Here is a 24,839-nt window from a genome sequence, read left to right as displayed (position 1 = left end):
AAAATAAAATCAATAAAAAGCTTAATAATAGAGTAATACACATAAATATTTATATATACACCCAACGGTTTCACTTTGCAAATTGTATACAACAACAACAACAACATAATTTACAATCATCATTACCAAAACCATATTGTTAGGCCAGAGTTGCCTAGTACCCAAAAATTAAAGTGCAAATACACAAGTGTGTGCAAAACAACAAAATAAAAATATTTATTTCTATAAAAAAATTCATATACATATATACATGTGTAAGATATGCTAAGATATCTCTAAAATGCATCTGGAAAAACTAACACAATTTGGATTACACCGCATTTATACATCAAATCTGTGGAATTGACAGAGTTGTCAATTAGTTTTAAATTAAAGGTAAAATACAATGAAAAGCTCTAACAAATAATGAAATAAAGTACTTGAAAACATTGCATTATATTATATATTGAGCTGGCTATTCGAATTGACGCTTTTATCAGTCGTAGCAAGGCGCTTATCAAGTTTATAATCGCCAGCTACACTAGTGCAGAATACACTTGTAGAAAAAACGAAGGTTATACTATCAAAAATAGTCAACAAAATGTTTCTCAACAACTAATTGCGATTTGAATTCAATAAATTGAGGCATAACCTTACAATATGAATCTTAAGAATAAATCCAAAATTCCTCTCACTCGTTTTTGAGGTTTCCATCCAAGCCCAAGCTTTTTCACAGTGTACTATATAGCTACGGCAATTACATAATCGCTAGCATTGTCGGTTTCAAGTCTTTATAGCTAATGCAGTGGCAAACATGCCTACTTGCTCGCTGATCTTTAACGCAAACAAGCCCGTGGACCCCGAGAGCTGAACTTACAAATACAAAGTGTTTGCTTTAGTATGTACACGAAACGAAATTCTAACTCTTTAAAGTGTGAGATTGTGGAGAGTAGCTCACAGATACAGATACATTCATGCAAGCGTATATCGCACGAGCGTATATGTCAACAGTTTTTTGTGAGTGACTGTGAGTGTGTCTAACGCACATTTTGCATATGATATTAAAATAAATTTTGTATGTTATATGTATATTTAAGCATTTTATTTATAATTTTCAATGATCATGTTCATTTGTCTATTTTCGTATGCAGTTTGCTCTCTCACTTAACACTCTGTACATTCTTTTTACTCTCTCACTTTCGCAATGTGTTTTGGTTTGATTTAATTAGTTTATTGTTGTTAGATTTCGGTTTATATTTAATTTGTTTTGTTGTTGTTGTTGCTGTGCTTTTTGGACATCGTTTGGCAAACAGGTTTAACAAGTTTTAAGCCCAAGCAAAGTCACACATTTATATTTATAAATAGTTTTGAAGCTTTTAAAATATTTTCACCGTCTTTAAAGTGTCTTTTTGTTTGTACTCTTAAGTTAATTGCCTGCCACATAATTTAATAAAAATAACTAAACACTGTGCTTAGGCTTATCGGCAAAAAGCAAGTGCGCCTACTCTCGCTCGCTGTTTCTCTCTTTCACACACACACACAGATGCGTATAAGTATAAGCAAAGGCATGATTAGATAATAGCATTTTAAATGTTGTCTCTACTGTACTATGAAAAATTGACCAACAAATCACAAATGGACTTTGTTTTTAAATTAAAAAACAAACATATAAAAGAAGAGAAGCTGATAAGACTAACAATAAGAGCAACAGCGAGAGAGGCAGAAAGAGAGAGAGAGCAAATTGACTGCTAAGAGCGGATGGTGTTAATAAAATGAATTTACGAAAGCGTCACCAATCAAATAAAAATGCGAGCAATATTTTTTATTATTATTGCTATTTATATTTATTCAAATATAAATAGCAATAATAATAAAAAATATTCACTTTGAAACACGTTTCAATATTTTGCTGCTATTGTGTATCGCTTCTATCCTCAAAAGCAAACTGATTAAAGCCACTTGTTGTATTATTTTTGAATCTCCAGTCGAATTTCTCAATTTACAAAACGCATTCATGATTCGCTAGTTATTTACATAACTCTCAACTGTCAGCTGCGCTTTCTCATTTCTGTTCCCTATTGATATGCATATCTATAAAGTACAAAATAAATACTTAATACAAACATATGCGTATGTAAGTGTAAGTAGATGTATCTGTATCTGTATCTGTATCTATATGCAGTGCATGAGCCATTAAAAACTTGTTGTCGTTGCCTGCTTATAGCCTGACCTTTGCGTCAATGTCCTCAAAACCTTGAACGTTATTTTATAAACATTTATACACACTTCGCAACGCTCTTGTTATTGTTATTGTTATTGTTATTCTTATTGTTGTTGTTGCTCTCTTTGATGTTGCGGAAAAACTCAAAGCTCACATTTGCGACATACAAACGAACGATAAGTGAAGTGAGAAGTTTTTTAATTGGTAAGCTTAGCTTAACCTATCCGCAGACTCTTCAAATTCTGTGTCTTAGCTTCAAGTCCCAGGCTCCAGCTCCAGCTCCAGTTGCCGGCTCCAGTTGCCGGCTGCCATTCCACTATGCGCATATTCTCGTTTTGTATTTGTATCCATCGCCATTCTTGTTCCGAACTATGTTTATAATTACGTTAACTTCAATATCATACCAATTTGATTGTTGTTGTGGTTACTGCTGCTGGAGCTAAAAACTGGTTTGGTATTTATTTATTGTTGTTGTTGTTGTTGTTTGCTGTTGTTGTGCTTTGCTATAATTTTAATTTCTTTTTGAAGTTCTTCGCAAAATGTTTTGAAGGCCTTTGCCAGCGGCTGCCGGTTACTTAAATAGTAGTTAAAACATTTTCCAGACATTTCAAATTGCTTAAGAGCCCATTGATAGGTGTATTAACATATTAAGGGGAACAAGTAGATAATACAAGAATCCTGAAGGGATGCACTGCTAAAGGGAAACTATTTTGACAGCTAAAATGTAAAATAATATGTGGGATATTACGTTTTGAAGGCCCAACGAGTAGTAGTGAGCTACACTAAGTTACAAAAGTAAGCACACGCTTGCAAATTGCGTTTAGTCAAGAGTAAATATTCAACAAGAGCGCGCATAAAAACGAGAGAGCCACACATAGACGATCTACTTACTATTCAACTCTTTTTTTACACCTCACACACACACACACACACGCACACACACACTAATAATGACTTTGGAATAAAATCAGTCGTTTTCGATTTACTTCCTCTCCCTTTCCGCTATCTGCTCAACTGCTTGACATTCTCAAGAGCTGCAGTTTGTTTTGCTAACAAATCTTGTGACACATCTTAGTATCAACAAAACAAAATAGTGTTTGAATAGATGATTGTTATTGTCGCTTCGCACATACACATACAAACACACCCACACACACACACACTTACGAGGCAACCCCATACACATGCACATTTGTTTTGCTTGATTTTGTTTTTGTTTATTAGGCCCGGTAAAAAATGTTTTCAGTCTTTTAAGTTAGTCAAATACGATTTGACCGTCGACTCCATGGTAAACATACATTTTCATATAATATTGATGAGGCTGAAAAGCCCCAGCGATACAACCAATTCTGTCTGTATGAGCGCCTATATGTCAGCAATAATAAGACCTTAAAACACCAAAAATTACGTACACAGGTTTGTGGATAACCTGCGCAAGTAGAGTATGTTTTAAAACTTTGATAAGTGCCCTCGTTCCTCCACAAATCAAGAAAGTCTGTAGAAGCCACAGCTCGATTGTGTTGAAACTTAAAATTTATGCCAGAGTTTTTTTCAATCATCTTCGGTTATCAAATATATTTGTCGTTTATTTTTAATTTCAATCAAAAAGCTATTTTTTTTATCCTAAAAGTTTTGAAAAATACGTAGACTAGTGAAAAAGGTCTCGGGCTCAATTCAATATTTACCTTATCTTTTTATTTACTTATGTTTTAACTTGTTCATATTTACCGTATGTATGTACCGGGCCTCATATTGTCGGCTACGCTCGTCTTTACTTTCCGGACTTTTTTTCTTTTGACTTTGAGTTGATTTTGTTTTGGGGTTTGCTTGTGCCGCATTTAAATTTTTCATTTTTAGATTTCAATTTATTTTCGGCGTAGTTTATGCCAATTTGGATTTCGGGTGCGATTTCTTTTCATATTATTATGTATTCCAAATACATACAATATCTGAGGGCATATACATATGTATAAAATATGCACTAGTATATGTATGTGAGTATATATATAGTGTGCATGGCTTTATAAATACGATCTGATGCTCAAGCTAACAATACGGTTCTAAACAAAGCCTCAATACCCTACCCAAGTGAGCTGAGCTGACTTTTGTAGTCTACTGTACAATCAACACACACACACATGCACACACACAAATGTATTGACTAATTGACGTCTGCGTCCGCGTCCGCGTCTGTGTCATATCTATAAAAATGTATATTATTTCTTAAATTTTTCTCAGCTTTCAAAAACTGACATTTGGACATGCCGCAAATGTTTCAAATCACACGCAAAATACACATAAAAATTGAGGGAAAAAGTAAATGCAAAGCAAACATGTTTAGTGATTCAGTTTAAGCAAGTAATTTTAACTTACTGCGGCACTATAATTATCTTAATCTCAAATCACAAAGTCAAAGTTGGCCAAGAGCTGCTCGCAATTGAGTCAGAGAGTTGCGCTTGGTTTCGTGCCAGGCAAAAATGATTAGCTCATCTGTTTTCTTTAGAATTAAGTAACTCAGTCAACAATAAAAACAACAACAGCAGCAACAACAAAAAATAAAGAGCCCTGCTTAAAACAAAATACACACACTTAACTAAAAGTAATAAGCTCATCTTTAGTGCAACACCCTATAAAGAAATTAAACGTTTCTATATACATATAGCATATACAGAAATGTGTTTAGCTTTTTATTTTACCAAAATAATGTTGATGTCATGTGGGGCTCTAAAAAGAATAAAATGAAATAATATATTGAAAATGTTTATCGTACGCAGTGAATTTCAAACTGTATGCCGGCAGTCATCGAACTGCTGGAATGCAAAGAAACAGAAAGAAGAAGCAAAATCATGCGCTAAACAAATTGAAACGAAAGTGCAAAAAGTTCTTAAAAGCTTTAGCTAATTAGGCATAAATCCTTTGAAATTAGTTGAACTCCATTCGTTAAACTTATTCAGAGAGTTTTAAGGCCACTGAATAATATATTTTAAGTTTAGAATGCAAACTCTCCTTTGGAGAAAGGTAAATATGATTTTAGCACGCGATTGCCTGTGCAAAGATTATTTAAATGAGAACCAAGCAGCAAGCAGAGATCCTAAGTAATTATTACGTATGAACGTATGTGGTTTGTTTTTTACAACTTTAAATACTCTAAGAACAAAGCGGCACAGCCAAAGAGCACGGAGCACAAAGAGCGTGAGCGCAAGAGCAAGAAGAGCATGAGCTAAAGAACAAGCGAACAAGGCAGCTTGATTTTTGGGGCTTTAAGACTTTACCTAACGTTCTGGGCACTGCAGTGTATGTGTGTGTGTGTGTGTGTGTGTGTGTGTGTGTGTGTGTTTGTAGGGGAAATAATAATGAGCATGTGTGTGCTAGCGGCTCTCAATTTTGCTTTGAATGTGTGTGTGTGTTTTTATAAAGTTGATTGCACTCGATTTTTAGATAAAGCTTTTTCAAGGTCATCAACGAAAAAACGACAAGCTAACCAAAAAAGCAAAGCGCTTGAGCTGCTTAGTTACTGCTGCTGCTGCGTTGCTGCTGCGTTGCTGCTGCTGCTGCTGCTGCTGCTGCTGGTGCTGCCGTCTACATCTTCTGGCATCTTGTAGTTGTTGTTCTTTTTGTTGGGCTTCGTCTAACAAGCGGGCAAACAAAACTTAAGGCTCAACTGAAATTTGACCGATTGGACTTGTAGTTGCTGCTCGCTCCTTATATCACATTCTTCCACATTTGCTGCTGCTCTCTCTCTCTCTTCTTCATTTTCGTTGACGCTGGCGTGCGATCTAATTGAAAACTATGCGCCAAAAGCTTGAGAGCACGAAGCTTCTTTGTTGTTGTTTGTCTGCAGTCTGTACACACACACGCGCACACACACACGCGCACACACACACATTCACATATGTATGTATATGTAAATAAATCAAAACAAGATTTATGTCTGCGCTGCGCCGCGTATTCAAATCTGACAACAGTCTTGCCATGTAGTATATCCAAAAAGCTTTAGACAATGCGCATACAGCAGCCGCAGCCGCAGCCGCATCTTCAGAAATTATTAGACAACTTGTTTCTTCCTTTAGAATTTCGATTCGTTTTTTATCACAGCCACATTTTTGGCATGATTTTGTTCTGCAGCTGTTGGTAATGAGCCGGTTTTCGTTTTCGTTTTCGTTTGTTTGTTTGTTTGTGTATCTCTTGTCTCTGGGAACTCAAAAAAGAGCCGAGCCTCATCAAACTGCAGCAGCTAAAAAACGGAAACGCTTTTTTAAGCATTGTTTAGCGGCATTTTTTGGGCGTATCACGCAAGTTTCATTTGATTAAATAAGAATAAAATATAAAGAATTGGTTATATTCTATATTAAAAACCAATTCATTTCCATTATGTATCCGCCCTGTGTGACACTTTCAACTGCTGAAAAAGTCAAATTTACGCAGCATTATTTATAGCAGCAGTAATTTGCATAAAAACCAAATAAATTCAAAGCATAAATTGTAGAAATCACCAACAAAATACGCATACCAAAGAATATTCATATTGTTGGGGCTTAGCAATTCCGTTGAGGTTGTCTGATCTATGAGTAATTATGAAAGGAATATGCCTATTGCTAAGCCATTAGATACCCTGTAGTCTGCGATGAATAATGGCATGATGACTTAATGCTTAAAAAATTACTGAAATATTTGTAATCATTGTTTGCAAATGCATCTGAATATTCAAATATTTGAATTTTTGAATTTTTTAGCAATAAGAACTTGTGTTCTAACCCCCTCGTTTAACCATTATCAGTTACAGGGCATGCTAAGTGACAACTCTATTCCAAAAATAAATGAATGCAAAGGATTTTGCTTTAAAATAAAATATATATATTTGCTTTCATTTGATGGATTGTGATTTTATTGACAAGCCGCCCGCTGCGGTACGCGTAAATCACGCTAAAAACTTTTAGCAGTTAATTAGTGGCAACACACATACACACACACACACACACACAGCTAAAAGGTCTAACATGTGTTGAATATAGCAAACTATTTGTATCTTATTGTTTGCCAATGAGCGCAAACAGCAAATGGGGCAGAAAATTTCATTTTGCATATTTGCCGCTTTTGTATCTTGGCAATTCGAAATGCAATGCGACTCACTCTCACGTTGGCTGCATAAGTGTGGATTGTATTTATGGGAGTGGCGAGTGGCCAACGCCTCAAGAGCGCCTCTGCCAAAAATGGTACGAAATTCAAATCACAAATATAACAATAACTCTGCCTATTTGGCTGAATCTAATGATGACGGGCGTTTTGCTTTTGTTATTATTCTTGTTTGGCATATGGAAATACAAAAACCAACTACGACAGCAAAAAAATATTTTATTCCAGTGCTCTACTCTATTTGCTGTGGTGCTTTTGCTTTTGTAAAGTGTATGTAAATTTTTATGAAATCATTTGTGCCTTGCGCTGTAAAAAGCGCCAAGCGGGTATAATGGCTAGCAAATAAATATGTCGAACCCAAGTGATAATAAATATATTTTTTAATGATTTAATTATTTTTTAATTTATTTAATTTTGTAGAGTATTTTTTTGGTCGCAACCTCCCACAATTTGCACAGTTCCCTTAATTATTCTTTAAACTTTTGCTATTGCGTCTTACAAATTTTTAATTAAATTTGTTTTGCGCAGCCAAAGTCCAGCTCAAAGCTTGTTTCAGTCTGTTCAGCTTTAGGCCTGGTCTAATGGTCAGTCGCTCTGGTTCAGTAGAGTTCTAAGCGAGAGTAGTTACATAATAGCTATGACCAAAGTGCTACGCTCGATTTGTCGTCGTTGTCTCTTTACAGATATCGCCATGACAACTTTTGTGTCTATTTTGGGCCGGAGCTCATTACAGAACAGAGCTCATGCATTCAAGATAAATTCAATTAAACGTCTCGGCGACACAACACTATTAGCCTTAGTCCGCTCAGGTAATTTTAGATGCTCTGGCTCTGGGTCTGGCTCTTGCTCTTGCTCTTGCGCTTGCTCTTGCCCTGCGGCTTGGACAAGTCTGGCCAACGGACGCGTCGGCCGAGTGTGGGCTGAGGGCCTCATTGAGATTTCTTTGTGTGCGTGTGGGCAACAGTATCGTGGGTTTTATTTCATATTATATTATTTTTTATACATGCTACGCGCAATTAATTGCATACACCCTACTTTGGGGCAAGGCGACGTTACGTGGTCGCCTCAATAAAAATCAATAAATTGCCTCCCATTGGCTGCTGCTGCTGCTGCTAACGCAACTGTTCAACTGTAAGACAAGTCATGTGTTAAAACTGATTTGTCTGCACAAAATAAATACTGAAAATATTTACAGACACACACACACACAGAAGAGTAAGCATACTTAATGTATTTGCGACAAATTATAATATGACAGCCTTAGCTCCCAGCGGAGATACGAAAACTAGTTAGGATTTGGGAGATTAGCGCAAATTATCTACGCATGAATGTATCTAGTATCTAGTTGCTGTGAAAATAAATTAACACTTGCTTGAGCAAGCAGAACTGCTATAGAAGCCAGTTAAATTAGAATCATTCAAACTGGCTCACTGAATCTAAAAAATGCAAAATGCTCGAAGCAATTGGTGATTTTGTTGGTGAAAAGCATCTTGCGAATTCACCAATATTGCAGCATTATACCTCAAGTAATGATTGACAATAATAATACCCCGATTGATGGTTTCTTTGGTGAAAAGCATAAATTCACCAATACTTGGAATTGCAGTCTTCTAGATTAATGTTGGGAGACTCACTGTTGATTGGTGTTGGTGAATTTACAGAGTCACTGCCTATGATAATTTCCCCAATCTATTTGAATGCATAAACTGGGTAACATGTGGATTCAGAAACCCTGGTGTTTTAATTGTTAAATCAATTGACATAATTAAAATTAAACAATAAAAATACAATGCACAATAAGAAATATAGTTCGGCATACTATTATAGGTATATCAACACCTTCACATTAAATGTTGGGCACCAATCATTAGACTAAATTGTTTTTTGAATATTCAATTGATTTTAGGGCAATTCAATTGATTTTGTTACAATGGGTGGTATGGGAGCTGAATCGCTAGTAGATTGCTAGTTTTAGAAATAGAGCTTGGTTCCTATGTCTGGTTGATTTTTGTCATGACATAACTTCAATATCGTGTAGTAGTTCGGAGCTCTGCTTACTCATCGCTTAGGTTATTTATTTATATCCAGTGTACATTAAATTTCATTTATGAGTTTAGATTTAATTGCTAGTGAATTTCACACCAGCGCTTTGACAGCTTGTCAGTCTAACTAAAACCAAAGCAAGAGGCACAGGCAAAAATACAAAAGAACAAGTCTATATTGTCAAATACAGCGAGTTTAAGAAGCTGCAATGGGGTGTGGACTGAATGAAACCGGAAGCAGTGATTGTATAATGAGAATTGTTCGACCAACTAGCAGACTCTGTACTCGGTTCAATTTGATTAATTACTTAAATTTGACACAAGCACGTTTTGGCACAGATGAAGCAGAAGGCAGATAAAAATAAAAATTATATATATATATATATATATATATATATATATTGAAGATCGAGGCACACGCAGGCAGTTTAACTTACAATCTACCTTGCTTGAGGCTCTGCCTCTCTCTCTCTCTCTCTCTCTCTCTCTCTGTTGAGTGATTAATGAATAAATTGACAACACCAAAAATTGCCTTTGTTGCTGCCTTTTCTTTTGTTATTAACAGCTAAACACTTGCTATGGCCCTTGGCCTGGGACTTGAGCTTAACGTAGTATAAACTGCTGCCAGGCATTGTCAATTAATAACATTGGTAAACATAACGCTCTTGTAGTTCAGTAATTAAAGCAGAGTTAGAACACATTTCATATTCATATTGTCTGTTTATTTATATGTTATACATTTAATATGAAGATTTAGAGTATTTTGAATTCGATTATCGAGTATAATTGTTCAATGATTTTATTTCCAGTGCTCTCAGCGCTGCGTGTGCTTGTGTGGCTTGCATGCTAATAGACAGTTAGGCTTTTGGCCTAAATTGATGATAATGAATGCCTTTCGTTGCGCTTTAATAATGCCTCTCATCATCGACGGCTCGACTTGGTTAAAAATGAATTGAAGTTGTGCGGCTTGACATTGGTTTGAGGGCTCAAACAGTTATTTGCTTTATTAGTTATATTAGCCAGCCAAAACACATTTAACCCATTTTGGCTCTTTTTTGGAAATACCAAACATTTGTATTTAAACAACTTTAAATGCTAATATACATTTGCGCAAGTACAAAAGGCCTTTTATACTAAAGAGACAATCGACCAGAGACAAATGTTTGAGGTGTGTGCCAGTTGTGAAACAGTTAACGAATGCAAATGATATAGAGCCACATACTGCCTAAAAAGTAGTTAAGGTAATTACTGCATGTGAACTCAATAATTATAAAACGACATTAACGAACCATATGCTTAGTTTCTCTTTATAGAGTATCTTGTAGACTTGCAATATTTTGTGACTCTGGCCTTATCAGTATCAAGAAATTTAAACAGCTGCCGTAAACGCACAGCAAACAGTTAACAAAATTTAAATGCTCTGCCACAAGTTTTTGTAGTCAAGTATGCCAGACACGTAGCTTAAGCCGAGCAACACCTTCAGCCCACCCCCAGGCCCAACCCACAAGCACGACCCACTTGTTGATGTAGCAATTGTCTCTCTCTCGCTCGCGCTCTCGCTCTCGCTCTCGCTCTCTCTGTCTCTCTTTGACTTGCTGATATGCAAAGCGTGTGCACAACAATTGTTTAGTCAAAGCCCCTATGCGAGTATTCTTTCTAATTTTCCATTTTCACGGCCTCTACCCGCAGCTTTGTTGGCTTTTATATTCCTCTCTCTCTCTCTCTCCCTCTCTCTTTCTGCATTTTGTGTGCGCTATGCGGAAACACTGGCGAGCACTGATAAAGTTCGCTTTGAAGACAGTCTTGAGTACCTGCCATGGTGGCAATTGTTATGCGCTTGTGGTAATGGCCAATAAAACGATCGTGCATTGCCTGCTTCTTCTTCTGCTTGTTAGTTTTCCTTTTGAAGGTGCCTTGTGCAATTTTAATGGCTTTTTAAGTGCTTGAACTTTGTTGTGTTGTCTATATCCTGTTCAGATATTCTTTACCGATCGTGAGCTTTAAAGTTCCATCGTAAAGAAAGTTACAATTTCTATAATTTGCTCTTATCAAATATGCTTAAAGTCTGATTTGCATATATGCAAGCAACTCTCCCAACAACTTAGTATGTATGCATATATAAAAACAAAAATAGTACGTGACACTTTTACTAATAAACATTGAATAAATAAAGCGCCGAAATAACGCAATTATTTATATAAGTAATAACACGAAGCGGAAAAGAGCTGTACCGTAAATTTTGTGTAAATTATACATATTTAAATGATTTTGTATGCGCTTGATTAATTGGCTTTGGGCTTGAGTTACGAGCCAGATAAAAAAAGTCACAAAAGTTTTTTTTGTTTTGTTTTTGTGGTAAGACCTAGTTAAGTGGCATAATTTGAAGATGAAAAGCGTGGAACGGGCAGCAAAATATTATTAGAATTAGCTGTAAAAGTGAAAATTTGTGTGTGTGTGTGTGTGTGAGGTATATAGCTTAATATAGGCAGCTCAATTGATTCGGCTTATCAGGCACTTCAGTTAATGTTTGATGTGTTTATTGTCTCATATCATTCCAAACAATTTGTCTATTTATTAACAACAAATTTGTGCAAATCTTCAACTCGTAATGAGGTCACACACAAAATTCTTTATGCAAACATAAAGCGCCGGCATAAAAATGCTTAAATGTTTCTTTTATTATTCGTGCTTACGCAACAAAATTTAAAATATACTTGTAAAAAATATTGTCGTGGCCCACATTCAAAGAATGAGTGCCAAAAGCAACAACAACAATAAGATGGAGACATTAATAATGTTAAGTAAATATGTGAAATTGTATGGCAAACAAAATATTATCTCTTTTGTATACACTGTACCCCAGAAATGAGTAACACCCAAGGCAAGCAAATATTAAGAATATTATTTGCCTTTCGCTTTTTTCAGCAGCAATTTTCTTTAGGTCTTGCATATGACTGTTCTTCCTATAATGTACATATCATTTGAATTATAATGATTTGTTACAACTTGTATTATTAGTATATTACCTGTAGACTGGAGACTAGTTCATGTTTGGTGAAATCCCTACTTACCAGGCAATCACCTCTACTTTCTTCACTCACCCATTGTAATATACCACATCTTTTAGCGGGAGCTAGTTGAATATAGGTCCCTATATTAGGGTTGGTGCAAGGGCTACGATAGTTACTGCGAACTAGTGAAATCTAAGCTTGGATTAAGCAATATTTAACTCCAGAGAATTCGACAGGATTTCATACCTCTGCAATCAAAATTTAATTACACAGTAGAAAAGAAAAAATAAATTATGCAGAGGTGCTCCAAAATCACTTCCGCTTAAATTTCACTACAAGCTAATTTCGCTGCATTTAGCCTTTTAGCGGAATTATATTTCACTAGTGAATTTTTATGGCACCCCTGATAATTATTAACGAACCAATAATAAATAAAAATAAAAAAAATATTCTTATCTATTGCTTACACACGTTTCTTAAACTAAAGGTAACCATATTTTTAATTCCATTTTGATTAAATTAAAAGCTAACTCTAAGCTTAATACTTGCGCTCCTCTCTTTCTCTTTCTTTCTTTCTCGTTCAGTCTCTCCGACGCGTGCTCTCGACTGTTTGCTGTTTCACACAGTCTGAGCATTTTGCGCTTGAGATATTTTCCAGCAGACTTGAAAATAAAGTTGTTTATTTAAAACTAAATTTTTTTGTGTTACTCGCTGAATTTTTATTTTTATCAGCGCTTGAACGTGCATGCGAGCGAAAGAGAGTAAGAGATTAGAGAGAGAGAGCGAAACGTATACAAAAATGCATTTTGATAGGAGACGCGTATATTTATTTATTGCGTGTAAATTTGAGAAGTAAACAACTAACCAAAGTAAGAGACGAAATAAATAAATAACAATACAAAAGTATAAGAAAACGCAGCTAACAAAACTGCGCTTTATTTGTGTTTCCGTGACTGGAGCGCATGACGAATTGACAAATTGCCTGAATGGCTGCTTGAGTGAAATTTTCGTTGTTAGTACCAAAAAACAATTTTCGTTTGCCTTGGGCTTATCGTTAGCGTTGTTGCTGTTTAGTTACATAACGCGCAGACGAAGCTACAACACACACACACATACATAGATAAATACATACAAGCGTTAAAAATTAGCCGGCTGCGTTTCAAAACCAGCTTAGAACAAATTGCTCTGCTAACTCTCAAAGAGAGTGAGAGAGAGAGCGTTAAGCAGAGCACGGCTGCTTTGAGCGCAATACGTCAGTTATGCAACGAAAGCTCACACACACACACACACACAAAGAGACACACACACACACACACTTGCATACCAAGCTTAGAGATGTGCAGTCTCCACATCCACAGCGAGTGCTTGGGAGCCCTTGCCAAGCCGGTTCTCAGTTCTGCTCTCTGCTCTCTCTCTCTCTCTCTCTTTTTCTTCTGCCTGCTGCTTCTTCGGTGCTTTGTCAGACGCCGCAAGATTCTGCACATTGTACCGTTAGCATAATGGCTAAATCCCCGTTTTAGCAACGAAAGAAGTTTTCGCTTAAAACTATTATGTCTGCTGACTGCTGTTCTTCTTGGCTGATTTCAACGGAATTCTCCAGCATTGCCGTAACTTATAATTATAGTATTTTTATAAATTTTCGCAGACGTGCTTGGATTTTAATTTAATTAAATCTTAGTCTTGAACTGTGAGCCTGGGAATTGCTCAAGCAAATTTAAGTTTTGTGGGAAAAGTTGAAGGAAAATATTTTTGAATGCATTCAATCTTTATATTGAAATTAAAATGTTCAGCCCACTTTATTAATTGCGACTTGTTAGCTTTAATCTCTTGCACTAGCTCAGTGGCCCGCCCACATCTTAACTATATTATATAGAAATATCTTATTTCTGTTGCCACAAGCTCTTAACAGAGGGGAGAACAAAGCGCGCTCAGCGGCTTTGTTTTAATCAATCAAAAGGCGAAGCAGGAAAATGTATAAAATATAATTTACACAGTGCATCAAAATATGTACACAAGCGGCAAAAGATACTTGCGAGCGCATAAGCCACAGATACAGATACAAATATGCGATGTATCTGTGTGTGTAAAGGCGCCCACACAAATGCAACGAGTATCAACAATTATAAACAATGACAAGCAACGACAAAAACAACAACAACAACAACGACAACGATGAAATGCATTTTTATTATCAGCAAAAATACATGACAAAAGAATGACCAGCGAGCGAGATAGCAAGCACACAAGTGCGTGCAAATGAGAAAGAGAGAGAGAGAGCGAGCGAAAGAGCGAGAGAGATTATGCTTCTGCTTTTGTGCCACGCGTACAGGAAATTATATAAAACATGTTTTTGCTATGGAGCAGGGCCAGCATGTGCATGTGCATTTGTGTGTGTGTGTGTGTTTGTGCGAAAGGGAGAGAGCGTGAGCAGTGCCAAAGGCAAAAACAATAAGAGAAGAAGAAAACAACGCATTGCAGTTCCAAGTATGAGCGCGCGTTGTTGATGCTTAAAAAGCAAATACAATAAAACATTCTCCCCACACACAAACACACACTCTCACACACACACACACACTTGCATATGCATATGCATTCGTGTGTGTTTGTGCGAAAAGAATGCATGTACACAAAAAGCAATAAGAATGCAGCACATTTGTTGGGTGGTGGCTGCATTGAGTATACGACACGTTGGCAACAAACAATAAGATGCAGACGCAGCTTATGGCCGCTGATGAGCCGACAGAAGAGTTTTAGCAAAAGCCGCAGATTCTTGTGCTGGGGTCATCTAGGGTTAACATTTATTCTAAATAATAAAACAATGATGAGCAATTTATTTCTGCGAGGCATTCCATGCTTATAACCCTTAACTGCCGAAAATAAAAAACTCTCGCATGGCCTGGAGCCACGCATTAGGGCTGCCAGCCCAGCCCTATTTTGCATGGAGATTCACACTTGGCGCCTTCTGTTTCGTAGGGTTCGCTACATACATTTGGATCTTGGGGGTGGACAGGGTCGAAGGCGACTCGACTCGACCCGACCCTAAGTGTTTCTTGTAACTTGAGTCTTCAAGTGGCCAGCTGGCATTTACTTTTGCCAGTTTTTCTTGTTTCTCCTCAGGCATTTTGCCGCTTGTTTGTATTCGTATTTGTTTCTGTTTCAGTTTCTGTTTCTGTGTGTTTGTGTTTTGCGTCGAGTGTGGCAACTTGTGTCAAGCGCAGCGTTTTGTTCAAAATAATAACATAAAAGTATTAAAAAAGAATTGTAGCACAAAAATGTTAATAAAATTTTTCATTTTCTTTTGCTCTTTGCAGTGTTTCATTTACGTTTCGTAGCGCGTTTTTATGTGTAGCATCATCAAATCAACGACATAGCAGCAACAGCAGCAGCAGCAGAAACAACAACAACAACAACAACAACGACAACGGGCACATCTAACGCTGCAGCTAACAGATGAGCCCCAACAACAGATGTCAATTGCTGCAGCCGAAAATGCAGGGTGAGTGTGTGGGAAAATTAAAAGAAAATGTCGTCAAAGTTGAGCTTCACAATCGAATCTTCGGATCTCAAAGCTCAATATAGTAGTTGCGGCTCATGTGGCACTCATTAGAGGCTGATTAACTATTGCGACAACACGCTCAAGTATTTGTATCTGTATCTTGCAGATACTCTCTAGTATATGTGAATTCCAAGCTAATTTGTTGTGGTCTGCGTAGACAGACAACACCTTACTCACAATTTAGCTATAAAATTCTCATTTGATTGGCTGCGCATGCCAACGTAAGTGCAAGAGAAAGAGAGAGAGAGCGAGAAATATTGCAGTGAGAATTGTGTAGAGTCACGGCATTGTCTCTGGCTCTCAAGCCTGTTCTCAAATATTTTGGGCATATTTTGCCATTTGATTTATAGCTAGCAGTTTACTTTGAGTTTTTTTTTGTGGCATTCTCCACTGTTTGCTGCTCATAATTTCTTAACTTGGAATACTTGTGGTATTTTCACTGCCGCTCATCCGTTTCTCTTTGCAGTTTGATTAAAATTGATTTTATTACATTTTTATCGTAGTTAAACGGCGCGGAGTGTAAATTTGAGTCGTATTTTACGACTTAATTTCACCAAATGCGCGTGTTTTTATTCATTTTATTCTGTGGGCGTTTTTGTTGTTATTTGTGGTGTTACTGCAATCGTGGGAGCGATTGATTTAAGTTTATTAAACATTACTAACTTTTAGAGGGCTTAATTAAAGATAACTGGCTTACAAATTAAATTTTTATTTCAAAATTTCTTATTCCATTGAAAATAAATACACTTGAGCGAGGAAATAAAAATAATTCAAATAGCGATTCGCGGACAGCATGGGAGGACCGACATACCAATTTTTTTTATCTTCAGATTGTATAGTCTCTGAGTTTTTGCTGCTCAAACAGACAGACAGACGTGAATATATCGATGTTCATTATCCGATCGAAACGGATCTACTTACCTAGCTCGGTGTCTCTAGCTGTTATAGTTGCTGAAATCAAGGCGCTCATACACACAGACAGATGAAGAATATATATACTATGGACACAAAAATCTCAATTGAATAACTTAAAGGGCTTTCCGTACATTGTTAATAGACTGGATAAACATTTAAAATGTAATGAAATTAAAGTTAATAATGGATGATTACTAAACATTAAATAATGTAATAAATCATTAGGTCATAAAAATATCTGAAAAGCTTGTTACAATTATAGGTATACCTGAAATTTTTGTAGACAAATTATTTTGTATACAACTTTCCAAACAGTATGTAATGACTAAATCAACGCTGTTTCGGTTTTCACCGCATAATTTTCACTTTTCTTTGATGCCGCAATGAAACGCAACGAAAACGAAAGTGAAATAAGCGTAGACGTTAATTTAGGCTCCACCAAGTCACCGAGCAGTATGCAGAGTAAAATTGAGAGACAAAAAGAGACTGCAGAGTGCGAGGGAGAGAAACTATGTGTGTTAGTTGTAGTAGAGTTACGAGAGCAAATAGTAGTAGGCCTAGGCCTACAAGCACTAAACGCAGTCACAGTGAAGCCTCTGTGAGGCCGACTTTCGGCCACGCTGATGAGTTTGGCCTACTTTCACTCTCGTTTGGTTTCATTTCATTTTGAAATTTGTATTTGTATGTGTGTGTGTGTGTTTTTTTCTAGTTTTTGTGGGTCGATTTGGCAGCCGGTTTTTCCAACCACAGAGACCCACTGACAATGAAATAAAGTTGTTTCATATTTCATGGCAAGTTGAAAAACTGAAACTGAAAACTGAAACTGAAACTATTTCATAGCTCGTTGCCAGCCTATGGCTAACAACAACACAAACAACAACAACAACAACGATAGCAAAGTTGGCATAGAAAAATGCCTGAAAATTACTCATCAGGCCAACAAAAAGGCAGCTTTGTCTGACTTAAAAAAATTACTCACAAAAAGCGAAACCAATAAAGTATTTTATTAACATATAAGCAAAACAAAGCTTAGGCTTTGTATATATGTATTTATAGTACTCTACTATAAAACTTACTTACTTTACTCTAAGCTTATGGAAAATTCATACAAATGCGCGTTGCTCTCTCACTTTCACTTTTGTCGAGCGCAATTAGTTGTTAATAACAATGCGTCGCAGCAGCAGCTCCACAAAACAACAAAAACAACAACCAACAACATGAATAAAGTTTCTCATTTTAATTGCATACAACTTAAGGTGAAGCCTACCCCATGCAGACAAAGTCATTGTAGATCTGCAACAAAAACAATAGAAAAACTTTTAATTAATTTGTGTGGCATCAAAGCTGAAACTGGAATTTACTACAGTGCGCTCTCTATACACAAGCTGCCTTACATTCAATTGCTGCTAGGCTGTCAAATGTGCTGCGTATAAACAGTTGGCCATGTATTGATTTATTGATGAAACAGCTTCTTGTTTGGAGTAGGGCGAACTTTAATTATTCTGCTTACCTCAGACTTTTTTCAAAATAAACAATTTTAATAAATAAATTGTTAATAAACCAATAAAGTTTATTTAATTATATATGGTGTTGATAGTTTCTAGAATCGATACTATCGATTGAATTCAAGTCATTGTAAAATGTTAATTAACTTTTGGCTTCACGGATAGTTCAATTTTTAATTGATGGTATGACGATATTGAAAATAACAATCGATAACTATCGATGCTCTGCTCCGCCACATTGCTGCTTATGCAACTTATCTAAAATTCATTATAATATTAAAAACCATCCTTAAGCTTAGAGCAATTGGTTAGTAGGCCTTAAGCAAGTGAGATTGCTCTTGAGACACTCGGCATGGAAACGAAAATAAAGACGAAACAAACTAAACAAGCAGCTCTACAGAAAGCATCCATAATTTTGGCTTAAAGCGTATGAAAACACACATTTTCCATTTCGCATCAGCAACATGACAACTTTTGATTTGAATACCGACACATCGACGCCCACACGAGCTTGACAACGCCCAAGCCCAACAACAACAACAACAACAACAACGACGTTTTTCCAAACTGGGAGGAACATAAATATATATATATATATGTTTGTATACATAGAAGAAATTATAATTCATAAGCTGCTTACTTATATAAAAATCAATGAACATTTTTATGCTTAGCTTGTTTCAAGTTGCTCAAGTTGAGTAAATTTTAAAGTGCCTCCTAATTGGCTGTGGGCGTGGTTGTTGCTGTCCATCGAAACAGATTTCAGCTTTCCAATGAAATGCATCCACTGTAATTTGTCCGAATAAAATATCAAAATGAGTACATATGTATATCCATACATCTATCCCTTGCTCTTGGTCTTGGCCACAGCTAATGCACAAACGTTGTACTCTGCCAAACTAAGAGAAAATAAAATAAAATTATTGCATTCTATTTTTCATTTATTCTTATCATACGCATTTCTGCTACGACTATTAAGTTGTTTGTGTGTGGGAGGGAGGGAGGTAGGGAGGTAGACTCCCCTTAATAGAGAGAAAACTTTGGCACCCTCTCATATAATTTATATGCAGACAGCGCAATTGCAGTTTTCAGTTTTTTCTTCTTTCTTTTCTTTGGCGTTTCTTTTTTCCCCCCCGCCCACTTGCTTCTTTTTAGTTAGAAAAAATCATTTGCAGCTCTGTTATTACATACTTCATTCATTCCTTTATTTCTTTATGACTTTCTTTCTTGCGCTTTGGGTATGCATTGCAAATTGCTATCAATATTTTATAGTTTACTCTGACTGTGTACAAAATGATAAAGCTGGATAAACTTTTAAGAATTCTTGAACTTTAATCAATGTATATAGTTAGTATACAATAAAAAGTTCTTAGACGCATAAGTATATCGTTGAATTCCATCAGTATAGCAAACAGCTTTTTGTCAGTTTGTCCGTCAGTGTATCCTTTTGGAAGAAAAAATTAACAGCGAGCTACCCACGTGTTTTTTCCTTCTTCAATTCTTACGCAGCTAATCACAAACAAAATTTGATATACAATCCGTCTACATCAATATTCGAACATATACATAACAGATTAATAAGTAAGTAAGTAAATCGACTGGTAAAGAAACACACAGTTTTCATTAGTCTAATTAACCAGCGAGGAGTTGGCGTTGGAGAGCTGAAAAAACAGCTGACACTGATGCCAGTCAATGATGTATTAAATATTAATTACCTGATGCTGACCTAAGCAGTTCTCTCAATTGGTTGTTACGGACAACCAACAAATTAGTAATGTGAACCTGCTCAGCTGATAAAACGGAGGTTCCGACAAGTCCAAGACGTCGTCTAATTACCCAAAAACCCAAACATGCTCCGCATGCCGCCTAGAGTCAATGGTCAATGCACAACAGTTGCTACACTTCTCACATGAATATATAGTCTCAAAGACATCAGGTGTTATACATGTCCTATATTTGAGGTTTATTTACGGTTTGTTTTATTTGATTGCACTTACGTTCGGTTGCAGCTATAAAATATTTATATCAAACCCATATTCATTTCTTATGAGCAATACGTTGTCATTATGCGTATTGGCAGAAGTGGGCGAGGCTACCAGGCTATCATAAATGAGTAGAAGAGACAAAACAAAGAATAAGGAAGCTTTAAGTTATGAGTCATAGAGGTACTCTAACAGCAATCGGTTCTCCTTTTTTGGGTCCTAGTACTGAAATGCACAAATACTCTTGTGATTTATACGGACGTGCCACAGAAAATTCGTAAGTTACGCGACACAGATTCCTCTCTTGAAGGCAGGGGTACATTTAAGACAATTAGTATAATGTGTAGCAACCTTAAAACCAAACATAAAATAAAATCTCTCTGGATGCTGCGGATCAGCTTTGAGTCTCACTTGTTGTCGTCAAGTCCATATATATTGTATGATTCTTTTTTCTCAAGATTTCACTAAAAACAACCCTAAAAAAGGATAAATTTAAATAAAGTGTTCATAACTCTGAGTACAACAATAAAGTTCAAATCTTCGATTAGAGAGGAAAATTCACGATACGAGTCACTAAATGATTCTAATCTATGCTCTACTGCATGTCTTAGCCAATGAATATTTCACACTTCTTTGAATTTTCCCAACTCTTTACATATATCTCAGCACAGACTCAGACAACTGTTTGTTTTCTTTATTTCTTTTCTTTGTAAAGCTTCTGGAATTCTCACATCGTTGCTTAACCTTGTAGCAGCTCTTTTGTATTTTCGAGACTCTTTCCATTCATGCATGGCGAGCTGCCTCAGCTGAGGCAACAAAAACAAAATATAAAATACAGTTGCTTAATTACCCATCAACTGCTTTCAGCTTCATCTTTGACTACACAACAGCGTCAGCAACAGCGACAGCGACTCTGGGCTGAATGTAATACAACGCTTGTTGCCTACCTCAATAACAAGACTTCACTTCACCTTCGACGCACATTTTTGCAAATCAAGTTTAAAGCCCAAAAAATAAGAGCCCGATAAAAATAACAAACACATACCCTAATATTACTCATTACCCCCGAGTGGAAAAAAAAAAAACAATCTTTGTAATTTTTGTTTCTTGTATTATTTTGTGGGTCTTTTTTTTTTTTAATTTACGCTCTGTTGTTGCCACTGGTTTCGAGATTTTCTATCAACTTGCAGAAATATTGAAAACTATAAATTTTGATTGGTTTATAGTTGTGTTGGTTTAACTGTTGAATATCGAAGTGTTTCGCTTTTCTTGAGCGTGTATAAGCGAGCGAGAAGTTTATAGAAATGACACACCTCCACAAGTTGACTGAGGGCACGCTAGAAGCTAGCGCTGCCTCGCACTGACTATAACTCTTTAATGACACATTTGTGTTATGATAGGCTACTTTGCACATACACACATTTTATCAGACATCTGATAAAATCTAACATACATATAGTAAAATGGTCACAGTGATATTATGGATGTAGACGCATAAGCCACGCACGCACGTGCAAAATAAGTTACGGTTTCTCATATAGAGATTTCTGCCTCTCTATGTATTGTATGGTCATGGGTAGAGTTGGGCCGCTGGTAGTGGGCTAAGGAGCGTTGTTATGCTCCAGATATGGTCTTGCTCTAAGCTCATATGTATTAAGTGTACTAAGAAGCTGCTGTGTAGGCACTTAGATACTAAGGCCTTTGTATTATTTGAACTAAACATTCTAAGTAGTATAGTGGCTGACCTCTCGGTGAATTACAAATTTCTAATGTGAGACAACATAATTCACTAGAGCTTAACATAAACATATATCGCATAGTTTGTCAACTCGGCTTTCGCTCTAGACTCTCGTGTCGAGTATGGTCGGATATTTTAAATGTCTAATTCGCTCCATAAATATAATATATTCCTAAGGATTACATTTAACTAGATAGCACAGTAGTTTGTGGTGTTTGGCGTAAGGCCTCAAAATTTTCAGGTTAGCTTTAATGATATGGTCAAGTCCGCGGATCTGGTGTAAATGTATCAGTGATCGTTGACTCTCTGATACGGAGTGCATACACGCCATCTCACGCAATTTCTAGTATCGAGAACTGGCTATATCAGTGAACGATATACAAACTTAGTAATAACACAATGTAATATGGTGCCGACTCTGCTTTAGTCTCTAGTACCCGCTATCTACACCTCCTCTGTCTCCTCTCTCGATATCTTCTCATAGTTCATTTTTATCATTTTATGAGCTCTGTTATTTTAGCTCGAAATTTATTGACTTGGCCTGCTCAAAGTACCTGAGAGACTGCTCATAGTTGAAATATCTCAATTGCACTAAGCAGAACATCTGTGACTATAGGAGGAGAAACTTCCCAATGCATTCGACGCTCAAATAATATGTATAAATCTCATTTAACTGGCTCTTTTATCATCGAGTGGAATTTTTGTAAATTGATACCAAAAGCGCTCAATAATATGCTCCAATTATCCACATAATCACCATATATTTAATGTGACATATTATTAGACCATAAACGACTAAATAAACCAATATATATTATGAAAAACTCATATATTAATATAATTAATACTTTTGACTTGGTGTGTGAAAGGTATTTGAGTCCCAGATAACTTTTGTAATGTCTGCACTCTCAAGAGGAACCTGAACACAGCCACACGAAAGAGAACGCTATTTCACAACTATGTCTTAGTTCAATTGACTTGGTTGTTCGGTGTCTATTCCGTCGATAAATAAATCATATATAAGTACATGATCAAATTATCTCTGGCACGATTGCATATGATATGAGGACATTATTGATTATAGTATTGTGCGAAGCCTTCTTGGTCTGTATGTCTCTCTGTCTCTCAGTCTGTCTGTCTTTGTCTGGGTCCATCAAGTCAACTGTCGCTTCGTTTCATGTCTCATCGCAGACTTTTCGGTATGCATCAGCATCTTCATCACTTTTCGAGTGGCAGCAGCAACGTCAGCCAAAGTCCAGTGCACATTTCATTTTTCATTAACAATAAAAATGTCTCATATATAACATATGTATATTTAACAATTTATAGTTGTTATTAATTTAGCTTTCACCTATTTAATTGTTATAGTATATAGTATAGTGAGTTGTCTTTCTTTCACTTGCGGCTTGACAATTTTGCAAACTCAATTATGCTAAATTTTCTGTTTGACAGACATTTATTGTCGAGTCATCAATTAAATTAACAACTAGCACAAATGATTTTTTATTGCTGCATAAATTACTATTAAATAAATATTTGCAGTCGCTTTTCAAATGGCAAATAAGTAACAATCTTTTCACAATCTGCCGCTAATTAACGGCAGTTTAATAACTTTATGGCCGAGATTTGAATTTTATGGAGATATTAGGCTAAACAATTTCCCAAGAAACTTCCTTAACACATTCATTTATATTTATTTCTACGAACTCAACTTGCCGTTTGTACGCTTAAAACAAATATTTCAAAAAAGTTACCGTTCTACTTTCTACGTTCTGTCCAGATTATAATTAGCACCAGCTCTCTAAATGAAACCACAAATCAATCGTTGGTCATTGGCAGTGAGTCAAGTCGTTGTGCACGTGATTCATGAGGCCTTAAAAAAATCAATCATAAATTAGTAGATTGTATTTTTAATTAAAAATCATAAAGTTTTAATTGAAAAGCTTAAAAATACAATTACATTTTTTAATTATGGCATAACAATGCATTTTTGAATTTGTTTTATTGTTAGCTAAACACTTTTTGCTACTATTTATGTTAATTGCTGCAATTTCCGCACTAAATAAAATGAAAAAAAAAAAAAAAAAATTGTTTTAAGCTTGTCTTTTGGTTAATAGGGGTTTTTATTTTAGTTTGATGGCGTTTATTTAAAAGCTACGCCGCTCATTAAAACTGCATTAAAACTAGGCGCATTATTTATTGGCCTTAAACATGTCAGGCAAGGTGGCTGGTGGCCTATGCAGTTCTTAATGCGCATATACCTTGACTTGGCTTTAAGCTGAAAGCAGCAGCGGGTCTGAAAATTGCGGTCAAAATGTAGAATTTTCTGCTTTATTGCAAATTTGTTTCTTATTCATTTTACTGACTGCAGAGTCAGTCCCCAGTTTATGGCGTACCTATATTTTGTGCTACTTAGCTTATTTATTTGCTTTTTGGGCGTGGCAGGCATATTCAACATATTCTTCTGCTTAAACAGCATGTGGTCTGCTTTATATTCTCCAGTTCAGCTGCCCAAAGTTTTCCGAACTTTGTTTGTATTTGCTTCGGTATTGCGTTTTTATACTCTTTCACTTTTTTTTTACTTTTCGCCTCTCCCCCACACACACACACACACACACACACACACACATGAAAATTGTTGCCTGTTTCATTTTGAATTTTCCCCCGCTGCATTTCGTTGCAGCTGCAGCTGTTTTGTGTCTTTCAGTTGTGCGAAAAATTTATGAAAATGCTGCATCGTCGACTGCCTTGGCTGTC

At 36.1% G+C, this 24,839-nt stretch overlaps 1 protein-coding gene across 2 annotated transcripts in view; it reads left to right on the top strand.

Moving 5' to 3' along the window:
* Positions 1-269: 269 nt before the first annotated feature.
* LOC108607695 (neurogenic protein mastermind) overlaps positions 270-24,839 on the top strand; it is a 66,491-nt gene continuing 41,921 nt past the window's right edge. For both annotated transcript variants that reach the window (XM_033294770.1, XM_033294769.1), the window contains exons 1-2: positions 270-375; positions 15,698-15,882. In XM_033294770.1, coding sequence (XP_033150661.1) covers positions 15,854-15,882 — 29 coding nt within the window. In that variant the 5' untranslated portion in view covers positions 270-375; positions 15,698-15,853. The remainder of the gene's footprint in view (positions 376-15,697; positions 15,883-24,839) is intronic.

The sequence above is a fragment of the Drosophila busckii genome, unplaced genomic scaffold, assembly GCF_011750605.1.
Source record: "Drosophila busckii strain San Diego stock center, stock number 13000-0081.31 unplaced genomic scaffold, ASM1175060v1 chrUn_07, whole genome shotgun sequence".
Lineage (NCBI taxonomy): Eukaryota > Metazoa > Arthropoda > Insecta > Diptera > Drosophilidae > Drosophila > Drosophila busckii.
Note: the sequence above shows the minus strand (reverse complement) of the source record. Positions and strands in the feature narration are given on the sequence as shown.